The sequence below is a fragment of the Nycticebus coucang genome, chromosome 23 (genome assembly GCF_027406575.1).
Source record: "Nycticebus coucang isolate mNycCou1 chromosome 23, mNycCou1.pri, whole genome shotgun sequence".
NCBI lineage: Eukaryota > Metazoa > Chordata > Mammalia > Primates > Lorisidae > Nycticebus > Nycticebus coucang.
This window is the reverse complement of record NC_069802.1, coordinates 25,540,499-25,558,597: the sequence shown is the minus strand read 5'-3', so window position 1 is coordinate 25,558,597 and position 18,099 is coordinate 25,540,499. Positions and strand designations below refer to the sequence as shown.

At 39.3% G+C, this 18,099-nt stretch overlaps 1 protein-coding gene across 1 annotated transcript in view; it reads left to right on the top strand.

The window, feature by feature from the left end:
• Positions 1-18,099, top strand: part of ZCCHC4 (zinc finger CCHC-type containing 4) — a 47,410-nt gene that overhangs the window by 16,976 nt on the left and 12,335 nt on the right. Inside the window, exons 6-8 of the mRNA XM_053577924.1 lie at positions 6,532-6,604; positions 11,439-11,589; positions 13,861-13,961. Of these exons, the coding sequence (XP_053433899.1) occupies positions 6,532-6,604; positions 11,439-11,589; positions 13,861-13,961 (325 nt within the window). The remainder of the gene's footprint in view (positions 1-6,531; positions 6,605-11,438; positions 11,590-13,860; positions 13,962-18,099) is intronic.

The window sequence follows — 18,099 nt, the reverse complement described above, 5'->3', positions numbered from 1 at the left end:
CCTCGTTTTAACTTAATCACTGTTTTAAAGGCCCAGTTTCCATATAGTCACATTCTGAGATACTAGTGGTTAGGGCTGCAACAAGGATTTTAGGGGGATGCAGTTCAGCCCATAACACTTGGACCTAGGAGTAGAATTGCTGAGTTCTATAGTAACCTTAACTTCTTGAGGAACTGCCCAGCTATTTTCCAAAGTGGCTATACCATATTATGCTCCTACCAGGAATATATCAGGATTCCAGTTTCTCCAAATCCTTGCTAATATTTATGATTGTCTTTTTGAAGTGATACTTTATTGTGGTTTTGCTTTGCATTCCACTGATCGCTAATGACATTGAACATCTTTTTATGTGTTTATGGGCCATTTGTGGATATTTTTGGAGAAATGTGTATTCTAGCCTTTGCCCATTTTTTAATTGGTTATTTGTATTTTTATTTTTGAATTGAGGAAGTTCTTAGTTTACTCCGGATATTAGGCTCTTATTAGACATATGATTTGTAACTATTTTCTCCCATTCTATAGGTTGTCTTTTCACTTTGGATGAAGCCCAGTTTTTCTCTTTTTTCCATATTTGGCTTGTGCTTTAGGTGTTGTGTCTAGGAAACTCTTGCCTACTCCAAGGTCGTGAGTACCTCTTTTCTTCTAGGAGTTTTATAATCTTTGCCTTTACATTTAGTCTTTGATCTATTTTGACCTAATTTTTTAATATTGTATGAGTTTGGGGTCCACCTTCATTTGCAGATGGTTGCCCAGTTGCCCCAGCACCATTTATTAAAAATAAAAAGATTATTCTTTCCCATTGGATTGTCTTGGTACCCTATTGAAAACCAAACCATGTATGTGCGGATTTATTTATTGACTCTAAATTCCGTTCCATTGGTCTTTGTCTTTGTGCTATTTTCACGCAATCTTGATGACTACTGCTTTATAGTAAATTTTGAAATCAGGAAGTGAGAGTTTTCCTGTTTTTTTTCTTCTTTTTTGAGATTGTTAGGCTATTCTGGACTTAATTGTATTTCCTCATGAATATTAGAATCAGCTTGTCAATTTCAAAGCCAGCTGAGATTTTTATAGGGGTTGCACTGAATTTGTAGATCCATTTGAGGAATATCGCTGTATTAAGTCTTCTAGTCCATGAACATGAGATGACTTTCCATTTATTTAGGTTTTCTTTAATTTCTTTAAACAATAATCTTGTTAATAGTTTTCCATATACAAGTCTTATGCTACTGTTGTTGAATTTATTTATAAGTGTTTTAATTTTTTTGGTGTTATTACACATGAAATTGTGTCCTTAATTTCATTTTGTAGTGTTTATTGTTAGTACCCTGATTTACTTTTTAAAAATACTACGTAAAACTACAGTTGACCCTTGAACAACGTGGGTTTGGGCTGTGAGGGTCCACTTACAAGTGGATTTTCTTCCGTCTCTGCCACCTCCAAGACAGCAAGACCGACTCCTCCTCCTGCTCATCCTCTGTGTGCTGAACGTGAAGATGAAGGCCCTCGCAGTGATCCATTTTGATGAGTAGTACATATATTTTCTTTCTGTTTTATTTTCTTAACGTTTTCTTTTCTTGAGCTCACTTTATTATAAGAAAACAGTATAAAATACAGGTAACTTACAAAATATGTGTTAATCGACAGTTTATGTTATCTGTAAAGCTTCCAGTTCATCAGTGGGCTGTTAGTAGTTAAGTTTTTGGAGAGTCTAAAGTTACACTTAGATTGTTTTTTTTTTTATTATGGCTCTTTTCAGTTTATTGCATGAAGGAGTTACACTAGTCCAAGTTAAAAGCAGACCCCAAATGGTTACATTATACAAGCTGTGAGGTTTTTAAACTTGTGACAAGGGACAGAGGGGAAATTCTACTCCTTGCAAGGAAATCCTCACTTAAGCTTCAGTGAGCCACAAGCACTTAAAACCCATGAACCTTCAGCTGATGGTCCTTAGCCAGTCCAATCTCTACAAGGAACTGGCATATGTTCTTGCGCTGGTCACCCTGTAGCTGAATTACTTCTCCATATTCTGGATGCTCAATTACAGTACCATTGCAGGCAAATTTCTTCTTAAACGCCTTCACTAATTTCTTTTTTATTTTTTTGTAGAGACAAAGTGTCACTTTATGGCCCTCGGTAGAGTGCCGTGGCCTCACACAGCTCACAGCAACCTCCAACTCCTGGGCTCAAGTGATTCTCCTGCCTCAGCCTCCCGAGTAGCTGGGACTACAGGCGCCCGCCACAACGCCCGGCTATTTTTTGGTTGCAGTTTGGCCGGGGGCCAGGTTTGAACCCGCCACCCTCGGTATACGGGGCCGGCGCCTTACCCACTGAGCCACAGGCGCCGCCCCACTAATTTCTTTTTATCGTAATCATCAGCGATCCCTTGAACAGTAGTAAGGGTCTTCCTGCCGTTTCTCTGTTGAATTCTTATATGGATATAATCCTCAGTGCCAGCAGGAAGCAGGTCATCACCCTTACTTGCATTAGCAAAGGGGTCTGGGAAGAAAGGTCACGCTTGTTAAGAGGTTCGGATGACCACCACCCAGCCCCCACCGCGATCTTTTGCGAGTGCAGAAACGAAGGCTGAAATTATCAGGGCTCGGGTCAGGTCGGATAAGTCCTTTATTGGTTCTCTCTGAACAGGTCAGTCCGGGACGGCCAGCTTCCCAAGGCACCGAGAAACATGGGCCCCCCGCCTTCCCTCCCAAGCCGATCACATGTCAGGGCAGCCGGGTCTGGCAGGAGGCCTACACTTAGATTTTTTTACTGTGTGGAGGGTGTCGGTGCCCCGAACTCCTAGGTTGTTCAAGGGCATATAATATTTACCGTCCTGACCATTTCTAATTATATAGTTTAGTGGTGTTAAGTATATTCACACTGTTTATAACTAACCTCCAGAACTCTTTTCATCTTGCTGGATTTACTTTTAATTTGAAAGATTTGTGTGACCTCTTCGCTGTTTAGCCGGTATGACCATGCCTTTTGGTTTTCCCTTTCTTGCACCTCTAATTAAAATCTCCTGGTCAGAGTAGGGCCTAGAGGATGTGGATAATATTATTTTATGACTTACGGAATAGGCTGACACTTTCTTTTCTTCTCTATAAACTTCTGTGTGTGCATGGCAAACAACTAATGATGTTCTCTTGGAGACGTGGTTGGTAGCTTGGTTTCTTTGATAGTGTCATCTTGGCTGATTCAATTTGGTCTAAAGGCAGCATTCGATGTTAAGAGACAACTGATTTATTGAAACACATTAGTAGTCAGAATGAGCTCAGGCTGTTGCCTGTATGTACAATATGATGGAATATGTGGTTGGTTTGGATTTTTCACAAAAGAGCACAATTAAGTTAGGAAACAAAACTGCTGTGTGGCGTTGAGTGGCAATAAATAGTTACTCTTGGCACTTTGGTTTTGCATTGCCTTCCCAAAGGTCTACCCAAGGCTGCAGAACTGCCTCACACCCCAATGTTCCATGTCGATGTGCTGTAAATATCCTTTTTAGGGGGTATAAGATAAAGTTAGCATTTGCTAAGATGGATTTCTGTATACTCTAATTTTAGCAGGAAAGATGTGAAACTCTATTTGGCAAACTATTATCCAAATAAAGTTATGTCAAAAAAATGAATTTCTTAGGTTCATTCCATGAACTAATTTTATTCAGCTCTTGATTACATTTCCTGTGTGTAGAGCATGTTTCACACTTGGTAACTGGCTCTTATTTAAAGAGAATGAATGGTCAAATTAAATGAATGTCCTTTTGAGCAGTTTTCAAGTGCGTGTATTTCTGATTGGTTTTGTTTGCCTTATTCAATGGAGAGAATAATTCTTTCTGGCCAATTTCATTTTAAGAGGGCAGTGTTGAGTGGTTTTTCATAAATTAAAAGATGAATAATTATGCTTCGTTGTTTGTGTTGATGGAAACTTAGAACTGAAATCTTGGCTTTTTTCTCTCTCTGGCTCTGCACACTGCTGCCCAGAATATTTTGGCCAGGTGGGCTATGCTGAACTTTTTTGTAAATCAAATCTGCTTTTTTATTTTTGAAAGATGACTCTTGTATCTTTGTGAAGCACTGAAAAAAAATGAGGATTAAATTTAAAAGGGATTATGTTTTCCTTTGCTCCTACTCATAAAGCAATGTCAGAGAGAAGAAAACCTTCAGGTGCTAGTTGACCCCTGGCTGTCCTAGTATTGATATTCTTTTCTTAATCATCAGTTATTTGAAATTTAGTTAAATAGGAGAGTATTTGTTTAACAGAAATTGACATTGCCTCATGCTTTCTGGGATGTTTAAATATTATTCAGTTATCTAAACCTTTTGTTTATTCCTTCGGTGCAAATTTCCTCTCTATAGAGTGAGAAAAAATAAGATTTAGATTATATTTTAGTGAACGTAAATTTAATTCCTTAATAGTAGGGGCATTAAGACATAAATCTTTATAGCTTTATTTATTAAAATAATGATACTTAGCATTTTAGTATATGTGTATTGTATTAAGCACTTTATACGTTACCTTGTTCTTTTCAACTCCTATGAGGTAGAAACTATTATTTTTCTTTTCTTTCTTTTTTTTTTTGGCATCACAGCTCACAGCAGCCTCAAACTCCTGGGCTCAGGCCATCCTCTTTTCTCAGCCTCCTGAGTAGCTGGGACTCCAGGCACCCACCATAATGCCTGGCTAGTTTTTCTATTTTTAGTAGACAGGGTCTCACTCATGCTTAGTCTGGTCTCAAACTCCTGAGCTCAGGCAATCTACCTGCCTTGGCCTCCCAGAGTGCTAGGATTATAGGCATGAGCCACTGTGCCTAGCCAGACTATTATTTTTCCTATTTTGTAGATGTAGAAACCGAGGCTTAGAAAGGTTAAATAACTTACTAAGATTATATAGCTAATAAATGAGAGACTTGTTGTGTGAAACAGGACCATACAAGTATAGATCCTGTCTTTTTAATAGAAAGAGGATAAACATGTGCTGTCCATTATATCTAAAAACAGTTTTTTTAAAAAATAAGTGTTTACACACCTGTAATCCTAGCACTCTGGGGGAGGCCAAGGCAGGTGGATTGCTTGAGCTCTTGAGTTCGAGACCAGCCTGAGCAAAAGTAAGACTCCTGTGTCTACTAAAAATAGAAAAACTGAGACAAGAGGATTGCTTGAGCCCGAGTTGGAGGTTGCTGGGAGCTATGATGTCATGGCACTCTACTGAGGGCAATAGCTTGAGACTCTGTCTTAAAAAAAAATTCACTATCTGAACTCCTGGCTCATCCTGCATCACCTCCGAGTATCCGGGCTTGTGCCCACATGCCCTGCTGTCTGTTGTATGAAACATGCATTGTGGATGATCATTCATTTATAGATGGTGATGGATAACTGAGAGTAGAGGTCCAGGCAAAGAAGAGCCACTGACATGTTTGGTTCAAGAAATCATATAAGTAAGGATGTGTGTGATTTGTTTTCAGTCTTTCCACTAGGTTTTAAGTTTCTAAGAAAGATGATATAGTTCATATCTGAGTTATTTATAATAAAATAGTCCCGGTTCAAAATGCCATTGTGGTAACAGAGAAGGTTCTAGGGAAAACTCAGAAATCAGCAAGAAAGACATTTAGATCCTTTTACGTAAACGGGGAAAACATAAAGACTTGTGAGAGAGAAGACTAAGTCTCATAAGTAATCAAATGCAAATTCAGATCATAATGTGGTATGAGCTTTGCCTGGTAAATTAGGAAAAACTTATAAAATGTTAAAACCCAAAGCTAGTACTCTCGTTCATTGCTGATGATATTTTAAAGTAGTATGTTAGAAGAATAAAATAAATACCCCCTGTCTCAGCGGCTGTATCTCAAGCGGCTAAGGCACTAGCCACATACACCAGAGCTGGCGGGTTCGAATCCAGCCCGGGCCTGCCAAACAACAATGACAACTACAATAAAAAAATAGCTGGGTGTTGTGGCGGGTGACTATAGTCCCAGCTACTCAGGAGGCTGAGGCAAGAGAATTGCTGAAGCCCAGGAGTTGGAGATTGTTGAGTTGTGATGCCACGGCACTCTACCGAGGACGACAGCTTGAGGCTCTGTCTCGAAAAATAATAAATACCCCTGTTTCCTGGCACTAATTTAGTAAATGTGAAATGGACATACTGTTTTTTATTTTATATTAAGAAACATATTTTGTTAAATTTACCTTCATCAGACAAAAAAACTTTGTATTAAATACTCTTTTTGTTACCTATAAAAGAAAATAATTAATAGCTGTTCAGCAAAAATGTTGATTTAGTATTTTTCTTTAAATTATTAACCATGAGAGATGTATTTTAATTGTCAGCCCATCGCAAGCTGAAATTGTATAATAATTTGTCAGTAACCTAAAAGTTTATGTGTCATCTTCTGGTCCATAGGAACATGTGCATTTTATATATGAGTGTTCTGTAGTTTCACCACTAGTTTATTAAACTTGAGAAAATTATTTATTATTTTTGATTTACTTATACCTATGACTGAGCAAGTAACTCCCATAATACATTATTTTGCAGGTATTCACAGTTTTATATGGAGGATAGCTTTTGCCATTATAATATGTTTAACCATCATTTCTTTGATGGACAGGTAAGCATTATGACCATCATCTCTTTCTTCTCTTATTGTAGAATAGCAAATTCCAGAGTACCATCTTTGTTATTTTTAAAAAGTTTTTTCAAAATGAAATTGTGGCTATTCTACCATTTATTTATATTTATTTTTTGCTCATTCGCTGTGTGATTATTGACCATCCAGAAGTGATTTGTTATTCCCTTTGTATGACTTTTTGCTGCTTCTTGGATCAACCCACATTCCTGCCAAGGGCCAGGGGGCTTATTTGCTGTTTTTGCACGGGGCACAGGGCTTTCGTCCTGAACTGTCAGCTTCTTTTCACCTGCTGGCTTCTGGTCTCTCTTTGCCTTAATAACTTCTATTCATCTTTCAGAAGTTTGTTCCAAACCACTTCTTCCAGGCTTTCCTGAGCCCCTAACATCCAACAAGGTCAAGTTTTCCTTTGTAGATTTACAAAGAAATTAAATATGTGTGTCAAGCAGGGGGTGCGTGGGAAATCTCTATGGCTTCCTCTCACTTTTGCTGTGAACCCAACGCTGATCTAAAAAAAAAGTCTTTTTTTTTTGCTGATTTTGGCCAGGGCTGGGTTTGAACCCGCCACCTTCGGTATACAGGGGCCAGCGCCCTACTCCTTGAGCCACAGGCACCGCCCTAAAAAAAAAGGTCTTTAAAACAAAAGGGCAGTAGCTTAAAAAAAAAGCTTCTTTCAGTTTGATGTTAATAATGTCTCTGAGAATAAACAATATAGCAGAGCTAATATTTGGGTCAGTATGAGCTCTTTTGTCAGTTCTATTATAAAATAAAATCAATAACCAGCCAGGTAATGACATCTGACAGGAGGTTGGCCAAAAATGTTTTGAAATTATTGAGCAGACAATTTGGAGGATACCTATGATATATGCATACAGAGGGTGCCAAAAAATGTATACACACTTTAAGGAGGGTGAAAACCATTTTAAATTTAAAATAAGTTGCGGTTGACTTACGCAATTACAAGAAGTGCTCAATGTGACTTGTGTTCATCTTTTGTTATCTGTATGTATCGAGTATTACAATTTTAATATAGTTTTTTCTATTCTTAAAATGTGTATACATCTTTTTGGTACCCTCTGTATATATAAATTTTTAAAAAATTGTTAACCAAGCTTAACTACATATTGTGTTTTGAGATATTAATGCTAGAATAAAAACCGAGCAAGACTAAAAATGTCAGTATTGGGGAAATGAAAACAAGTACTAAATTGTTGCTTGGGGTTGGAAAATGAGTCCTTTGATTTAAAAAGTATAGCACTTCCTCCATTTGAATTAATTTAGCATTGGGACATATATTTTTCCAGCCATGACAGTCATTGCAACCAAGTATTGAAATAAACAGTTAGATGTACTTCACTGTTTCCCAAAAGGTTTATGTGGCTGGTGATTATGAGAATTTGAGAACGGACGAGGTGAGCGTGAGGGAGAGGAGGGAGTTGACTTGCCAGTGGGATGAGGGTTGTTTCCACCGGGACAGTGGCAGTGGAAAAGGGAGACCAGAACTGGATTCTATAGGCTTTTCACAGACTGTGAGAAGTGTAGTTGGGGAGAGGTGAAAGCTGACTTTGTGGTCTTGCCTGCGTTTGTATATTCTTCAGAACAGAGGGTAGTGAAGTTTGGAAATGTTTGTACGTGATGGTATCCGGTATGGCCTCTTGCAACTGTGTGGCCTTGACTTTAGGGCTGAGGTCAGGGCTGTGGCAGAGAAGATGAGGAACAGTGGGTGAGAGTTTTTTTGTTGCTGTTTGTTTAATGCCATACCATGCTTTAGCTTTTTATTTTGAACAATAAAGACAAAATAAAGGTTAAGTACATAACGGTTGATTAGCAATTTCATCTACTTTTTTGAAGTAACATACAGGACATCCTATAGTATAATTTACTATGGAAACTTTATAAGGAGTTACCTTATAAGTTTCTAGAATAATGGCTGGAATAAGGTGCCAAGATCAAGCACTACTTTATCTTTCCCTGAAGAAAACAGCTGTCCAGCTAAGGCTTTCTTTATAATTTAGCGGCAACCTCTAAATAGCTCTGCAGCTGTAGAGATTGATCTGCAGGAACCCATTGTTTTAATGATTTTATTATTTACCCTTTTTCTACCTGCTCCTGGAGTTAAGTTTCTTGTTAGAGATTTACCAACCGCTAATCTATCACTAAGTATTTAAGTATCTGCTTGATGCCGTGAGGCCATCCAGAGTGCTTACGACAACAGAAGGCTCAGCTGTTGCATCTCAGCATCTTACAGCCCTCTATATTAAAAAGCAGGAGTTCCCCACACAGGATTTTCTTTTTCTTTTTTTTTTTTTTTTTTTGTAGAGACAGAGTCTCACTTTATGGCCCTCGGTAGAGTGCCGTGGCCTCACACAGCTCACAGCAACCTCCAACTCCTGGGCTTAAGCGATTCTCTTGCCTCAGCCTCCCGAGTAGCTGGGACTACAGGCGCCCGCCACAACGCCGGCTAACCCACACAGGATTTTCTCTTTACAAATCATGTAGTCCTTAAGGTATTACAAAAATACCATGTGCCTTTATGGTAAAGTATAAAATGCCATGAAACTTTAAAAATGTGTGCAGTTTTGCATATCGTAAAGTATATCTTTGTGTAACTTAAAGTATGTATAGAGGACAGCTAATTAAAATGCCAGACTGAGTACAGTCGCTCAGGCCTATAATCCTAGCACTCTCGGAGGCCAAAGTGGGTGGATTGCTTGATCTCAGTAATTCAAGACCAGCCTGAGGAAGAGCAAGACCCCATCTCTACAAAAATAGAAAAACTAGCTGGGCGTAGTGGTATATGCCTGTGGTCTCAGCTACTTTGGAGGCTGAGGCAAGAGGATTGCTCAAGCCTAAGAATTCAAGGTTACTGTGAACTGTGATGCCATGGCATTCTACCCAGGGCAACAGAGTTAGACTCTGTCTCAAAAACAAACAAACAAAAAAAACACCGAGCATTATTTCAGTGATAACTGAGATGAAAGAAACAGTTAAGTTACTGCCCACATTGGTGATGTAACATGCCTCTTTTTCCCACAAGTGGTCAACATTAGGGCCCTCAGCAACTTGTAATGGGTTTTGACATCATTGATTCTTACCTGGAAAAAAATATTCTGTAATGTTTTTTAAATGAGGGGTTAAGGCAGCGGGTTCTCAACCTGTGGGTTGCGACCCCCTTGGGAGTCGAATGACCCTTTCCCAGGGGTCGCCTAAGACCATGCTGCATATCACATATTTACATTACGATTCACAACAATAGCATAATTACAGTTATGAAGTAGCAACGAAAATAATTTTATGGTTGGGGTCACCACAACATGAGGAACTGTATTAAAGGGTTGCAGTATTAGGAAGGTTGAGAACCACTGGGTTAAGGCATCATTTACTTGTTTGTTTTCTTTGTATACTTTTAACTCTAGGAATTGAAAGGTTTTCACTATTGTCATCTCTGCCTTAAATCCTTGTTCACGTAAGCAGGTTAAGGAAGTGCCAGGTAGCACTTGAAAAATGATTAACCTTTTTGACAAATGGTCCTCAACTGTAGGAATTTCAGCAGGAAGTTAATGAAGACACTCCTAGGGAGAAAGGATTGTGTTGTGTTTTTTTTTCTCTCATCACTTGGGTCTTCTAAATTGATTTAGTAGTATAGCAAACTATATTTGATGATGACAATGCATATAAGCTTATTAAAGTATAAAATGCCTGAAACTTTAAAAACGTGCCATTTTCTATATCGTAAATGCCGATTTCCTTTGATAGGTGAGTATAGTCGGCCCTCTGCCTCTGTGGGTTCCACGTTTGTGGACTGAGCTCTGGATCAAAAATATTTAAAAAAAAATGTCGTGGCATCTGTACTGAACATGCACAATTTCTTCTTGTTATTATTAAACAATATGGTCTTTCCGCAGCATTTACATTACATTAGGTATTATAAGTGATTTAGAGATGATTCAGGTATTCAGGAGGATGTGTGTAGGTTACACCACATATGCAAATATGTGGCCTTTCATATCAAGGACTTGAGCATTTTGGTGTGTGTTGAGGTCATAGAACCAGTCCCACATGGACACAAAGAGATGACTGTACTTAAAAATGACTTCCAAGTCAGTCGATTGGAGATACTCTTGTAGGCATTTCTCTTTAATAACTTTACCCCAAGCAAAAGATGTTAAATGTCCTCATTAATGTTGACTTCACAATTACTGAAAAACGGTTACATTTGCCTTGGGAAAATGTGTTAATAGCAGAGTTTCATGACTGAATAGGCTTTGTCACTTGTGAACTTTAATTTATTGACTTACTGTGCATGTTTAAATACGCCTGTCATTTACCTGATACTCAAAAACATGTGCATGTTTCACTGGTAATTTGTAACTGTTATTGAAATGAACTCATGACAGTGGGTGAACCAGGTAGGAGAAAGATTTGTCCTGTTCCTGTTTGTGTCCCCAGTGTGCAGCGCCGTCTCTGCTTCTGTTTGTTGAACTGAATTTGACATTTCAGGTGGTTTTCGTGGGTAATGAGTTTCTCTCTTCAAGGTTACCACATTTAGTTTTTTAATTTAACTGTTTGAAATGCATAGCCTTTTGATAGTAATAGTGTTTGAATTTGCACTTTAAAAAACCTGTTTATCAAGGAACCAAAGATAAAATCTTACGAGGGCTAAGAATGGGTATCAGTTAGGGAGGCTGCAGTGGCGGGATGGCTTGGTGAAGTTCCCGGTAGGAAGAGTGAAACTGAATCTAATGCATCCTCCTTCAAATAGGATGAAGGGGCTCTCTCTAGTCCTAATTTAGAAGTGAATTTCTATTTGTTCCAGGCTGCCCTTGAAGTATGTAGAACATTTTTACAGGAAGATGAAGGTGAAGGAGTCATTATGGTGACAGATCCTCCTTTTGGTGGCTTGGTTGAACCTCTGGCTGTTACATTCAAGAAGTTAATTGCTATGTGGAAAGAAGGTCAAAGCCAAGGTGTGTAATTTATTACTTCAGAATAAACGTGTATCTGTGTATCTACTTCCTGTCAAATATTAGCTGAGCTCAGTGAATCGCGGCACTGATAGAAAACACGTCTTCGGTTCCTCTCTCTTCTTGTGAACAGTCTTCCTTGATGTGGCAACCTCCATTTCTGTGAAACACTTTGTGTTATTCTAATCGTGTGTTTTTAAGACGGCTTGCTTATAGGTAAAATATTTGTGGGGATGATGGGGACATGAGGAAGAACAGCAATTTGTTCTCATTTGTCATTTGTATAATAAATACGTTATATTTATTGCACGAATGCAGTACATAATTTGTATCTGGATATATACTGTTTACTTAGTAGCTATTACGTGCCAGGTAATTGTTTAGATCAGGGGTGTCCAACCTGCAGCCTGCGGACCACATGCTGATTTTGTGAGGTTTTTTGCTTGTCTGTCATGTCAGATATCAACAAAAATATGCACAAATCTTTTTTTCCCCCCTCCTACTCAGCTTTCTTTAGTGTTTGTGTATGGCCCATGACAACTATTATTTTTCCAGTGTGTGGTGGAGAAATAAAAAGGTTGGACACCCCTGATGCTAGGACTAGATTAGTGAAAGCAGACATAACAGCCTGTCCTATGCACTTCCATATCCCTGTCTCTAAAGTCTTGCCCAGAACTCATCGCTTCATAGCTCACAGCAACCTCAAACTCTTGGGCTCAAGTGATCTTCTTGCCTCAGTCTCTCAGAGTAGCTGGGACTGCAGGCACCCTACACAATGCCTGGCTAGTTTCAGAGACAGGGTCTTGCTCTAGCTCAGGCTGATCTTGAACAGAGCTCAAGCAATCTCCCTGCCTCGCCCCCTCAGAGTGGTAGGGTTACAGGCCTGAGCCATCGCATCCAGCCAGAGCTTTAAACTTTGCCAAGATTTACATGTGGAGGTTGGATCTCCAATAGGCTAATAGTGTTTTTCAGTGACACAGATCTTATCCCTAGAGTAGATTACTGGCTGGGGGTTATTATTACATTTTAAGTGGCTTGGAACTTCAAAATATTTTATGTAATTATCTAATTAGTCCATACACTCATTTTTAGATACTGTTTCTAGCTTGCAAGTTGATAAATTGTAAGAATGTCAGGAATTACATCATCAAGTTTCTCCATGAGTTGTGCCACATAAACAGCTTTGGAGACAGAATGTAAAGGAAATCTAAAACTTGACTCATATTGTTAGGTATTTCACTTACTTGGTGTTCTTAAGTCAACTAATCAGAGAGGATAAAATCAATGGTATTGGGGAAGCAATAAAGAGCTTTGTGGGCTTGAATTCCTGTTCTGGCTTTTATTAGCTGCTTGAACTTGATAGCTGTGGCTTCAGATTCACCCTCTATAAAATGGGATATTTAATATGTGACTCTAGGGGTTACTATAAGGAGACTATATACAGAAAGTATGTAGCACATTGCTTAGCCTGTACTGGTTACTCTGCAAATAATAGCTATATTCCCTATCTCTCATAAAAACTGATTTTTAAGGCTGGGCATGGTGGTTCATGCCTGTAATGCCAGCACTTTGAAAGACTGAGGCAGGAGGATTGCTAAGGCCAGGAGTTTGAGACTAGCCTGAGCGACAAAACAAGATCCCATTTCTACAAAACATAGAAAAATTAGGTGGCTGTGTTGGTGCAAACCTGTCACCCCAGCTACTCAGTAGGCTGAGGCAGGAGGATCCCTTGAACCCAAGTCTTTGAGGTTGCTGTGAGCTATGATGATGCCACTAAAGATGGAGATCCCATCTTTAACACAACAACAACAAAAACAGCAAAACTTATTTTGATAAGATTGTTTTTAAGAATATTCCATGATTAAGAAAAGATTGATTCATCCCTGAAAACTGATGAGTTGTGGCAGAGCTAGGATTCAGACCCAGGGCCTCCTGCCTTCCTGTTCAGACTTCCTTCCTCTATGCCATGACTACCTTTATTGCAAAGTGATACTGTTTTTATTTTCCACTTTTGGGGTAATATCTTTGCCTTTTCCTAGACTATAGTAATATGCGTAAAAAGATTACTTTTACTTGCCCTTCATAGCTATGTCTAGATAGAAAAGAATATCTTTGGGAAAGGTTGAGTTGTAAATGGCACTCTGATAAACATACCCACTTTTGGGGAGAGATTTAAATGTCTTGAACAATGGCAATTCCTCACAATACTAGAATCAGCTTTCTGTTTTTTCTTTAATATCAATTTCTTCTTTCACCTTTCTTGTGATCCATTAGGTAACAGTCACAAAGAACTACCCGTTTTCTGGATTTTCCCGTATTTTTTTGAATCCCGAATTTGTCAATTTTTTCCAAGCTTCTGCATGCTGGATTACCAGGTATAGTAAATATTCTGTTTCATGACATGGTTGGGGAATGGATATTCTGTTTACATAGACATTCTGATAAGACCCTACATTAAAATACTGTGAGTGGTGTTAAACACTAAAATTATACCATCTGTGTTTTAGTCCAGTGTAAGTCTAATTCATGGACCTTAGGGAGCTTGTTGAAAGTATAGATTTTGGAGTACCACACACACACACACACACACACACACACACACACACACACACACACACACACACACCCTGCTAAATAATATTCAGAAGGTAAAGTCCCAAGAAAAAATATTTTACCAAGCTTCTCAGGTGACTCTGAAGTTCAGCTAGCTTTTAGATGATCTGATCTAATCCTCCACAAGATTTTGTAGCTCCTAGGATCATCATTATGAATATTGGTTTGCTCAGAAGTTATAGAAAAGTAAATCACTTTTTCTGGCTGGTGGCATGCTGTGTACACTGTACCATGTCACTCAGAAGCTACCAGGAGCATCAGAGGAGGCAGAGACGCTCTCTGTGAGCACCAGTGTGCTGGAGGAGGTGGAGGTTACTGGAGCGAGTAGATCTCCTCCTTCCCTGCATCGCCTGTGGTGTTTTCCCTGTGTCTGAGATGAGAATGAGGCCCATGTCTCTGGTAGCTCCATCCTCTCCTTTAAGTTCCTTCTGCTTTAAAGTCTACTTTCCTGGATCCATTTCTTTGGGCTTGAAGTCAACCCTGTTATTGTCATCACTGTATATGGTCATCAAGTGGGGACTGCTTCCTCTTTCTGTAATCATGTTTCTCTATTTGAGTTTTCTGAATAATTAATTGTCTCTGATTAAGGCTTTTCAGTCATACAGTTTTTTTTTTTTTTTGGCCGGGGCTGGGTTTGAACCTGCTACCTCCAGCATATGGGACCAGCACCCTACTCCTTGAGCCACAGGCGCCGCCCAGTCATACAGTTTTTAACTGTAAATGCCTTCACTAATTGTTACAAGGTAGCACTTGGTTCTGGTCTTCTAATCCTGAAGGTATATACCATCATGTCAATGATTTTGAAATTCTGAAAGAAACAGTGTTACCAAAACTGAGGGGACAAATCCTAAGTATGATTCCATCTCAATGGCCAATATTATGCTTTGGAAGTATTCACTTACAATCTTTTTTACAAAACATTTTATACACTTGTGATCGTAGAAGACAATTTCGAACTATGCTTGCTTCACTATGTCCTGTAAGTATACACTTTTATTTATTTATTATTTTAGACAAAGTCTTACTTTGTTGCCCTCAGTAGAGTGCTATGGCATCATAGCTTACAGCAACCTCAAACTCTTGGGCTCAAGCAGTTCTCTTGCCTCAGCTCCGGGGGACTATGGGAACCCACCACAATACTAGTTGTTTTTTAGAGATGGGGTCTCGCTCTTGCCCAGACTGGTCTCGAACTCGGGACCTGAAGCAATCCACCTGCCTCAGCCTCCCAGAGTGCTAGGATTACAGGCATGAGCCACTGTACATGGCCTAAATGTACACGTTTAAAGGTAGCTGCATCATCTTTATGCTTTTAATTACTTTAAATTATTTCATGAGCAGGCTGTTATTATCATTCCCTCCTTTTCTGGGCTCTAGGTTGTTTCTACCCTAAGTTAAACTATAAATAATGCTGCTGTACACATCTTATATGGATATTTTTTTCCTGCTTTCCACAACTTTCTTAAAAACAGATTTCCAAAACCGAGAGTACTTTATCAAATGTAAAGGACATTTTTATGGTGTTGGGCCCTGTACCCAGGCTCCTTTCCAGTAGTCAAACCTGACTCGCTGAGCGCTGCTTCAGGCACAGTGTCATCATCATTCTTCTTAAAGCTGGTTTGCTCTTCTTCTGAGGGGGACCAGTGCTTCTAGCATTGACACTGGCAATGTAGAGATCGCTGACATGTTCTGAACATTGACTAAGAAAGCTGGGTCCAGTTTCAGCAGCTCCTGCTGCCTTTGGCAGTGAGTAATCATCTAGTGCGATGCTTGGCACAAAGTAGGTGTCCCATATATATAAGAATAACCTGAGTGAAAAAGCATGGAGTATGAAGTAAAAAGGGTTTGGGTTTTAATTCTGGTTTTGCCACTCACTTAACCTCCCTGAAGCTCATCTTGTGGTGTAGTAATAATATATCTTAAGGTTTGAGGGTTTTATGTGATAATGCCTGTAAAGGCTAAGCCCAGTCCCTGTCACAAAGCAAGTGTAGAGTTTAGGTTATTACTGTTGACATTGTCCTCACCATCACTATCATTGTGAATATTCAGACAGTCTTTTTTGTGCAATATCGAAGACATTAAAATGACATAATACAAGGCCCCTCAGAAAATTGTTGCATCCACATTTGGGCAAAAGTTTGAAATGGTGAGTGGGAGAAGAGGCAGATCCAGAACACAGCAGATGAGAAGGGTTAATGTGGTGTAACCCTCTGAGGCTTGTTTAGACAGCCTGTGTTATTAGGAAAGAACTTTTGGAAATACTAGAGTTACAATTCTGAGAAATATTTGCAAAGTCCAAGCTTATAGAAAATGATTTATACACCTCAGTGTATTGGTGAAAAGAAAGGTTTTGATTAGTTCGTGTGTGTCTGACAATCTAAAAAGCAATCTTTTTCGGTAAAGAGAAAGCTTTTGGAAAGAAAAGAGACTAGTCTATAAAATGAAATTTGAGTTTTTTATCATTCCTACAGAAGGTAAGAACAGCACTGCTCCCCTACTCCTGTGGAGAAACTGATTGCCATCTTGCATGTATTTATAAACCTTATTTGATGTATTTCCCTCTCAGTGGCTTTTCTGTTTTCTTTTTGAAAATAAAAAAAGGCCACTCTGAATTTATGACAATTAAGGTTATGGGGGGGAAGCAGAAAGAGGGACGGAGGGAGGGGGGTGGGGCCTTGGTGTGTGTCACACTTTATGGGGGCAAGACATGGTTGCAAGAGGGACTTTACGTAACAATTGCAATCAGTGTAACCTGGCTTATTGTACCCTCAATGAATCCCCAACAATAAAAAAACAAAAAATAAAAAAAGGCCACTCTGGGAGGGGTCAAGGGAGGTGGATTGCTTGAACTCAGGAGTTCGAGACCAGCCTGAGCCAAGAGCAAGACCTCCATCTCTACTAAAAACAGAAAAACTAGCTGGGTGCTGTGGTGGGCGCCGGTGATCTCAGCTACTTGGGAGGTTGAGGCAAGAGGGTTGCTCAAGCCCAAGAGTTCGAGTTGCTGTGGGCTGTGACGCCAGGCCCCTGTACCCGGGGTGACAGAGTGAGACTCTTGTCTCAAAAAAAAAAAAATGAAAAGAAAAAAAGGCCTATTATTATTATTGTTCTTTTTTGAGCCCTTTGCTTTACTTTTCATTATTTTGTGGTACTTTTGTTTTCTTTTATATCAGCCTTTAGCAAATGAAAAAATTGAAAGTCTTCTCTCGTCTTTCCCAGATCTTTTCCTATAAACCTTGATGAGGTTTTTTTTTTTTTTTTACAGACATTGCCTGAGATTATTGTAAGTCTCCAAACGGCAGTGCCGTAAAAAAACCCAAAATCACTAAACCTCTTTGTTGGAAATACTTTCCAGGTGAGAGGAGGGTGGAAAAACTGCAATTTTTTTGTTTGTTTTGTTTTGAGACAAAATCTTACTTTGTTGCCCTCAGGAGAGTACCGTGATATCATGGCTTACGGCCACTGCAAGTTCTTGGGCTCAAGTGATCCTGTTGCTTCAGCATCCTGAGTAGCTGGTAACAATGCCTGGCTAGTTTTAGAAGCAGGGTTTTACTCTTGCTCAGGCTGGTCTCGAACTCCTGACCTCAGGTGTTCTACCCGCTCAGTCTCCCAGAGTGCTAGGATTATAGGCATGACCCACCATGCCCGGTCTTTTTGCAAATCTTCATGAAACATAAATTTGGTAGACTATTCACTGATCGAACACTTGCGTACAGAATAAAATAGGTTTCAAAGACCTAGAAAACCAATAGTTTTATTAAGGACAGATAGAAAGGAAGGGTCTGATGATGAAAGAAGAGGCAGATGTCTGAGTCCTGGCCCTGCGTTTTAGAAGCTAGTTAATCTTGGGGGACATCACTCTATCTCTGCAGGTCTCTGTTTTCTCACCTGTAAAATTAAATGATT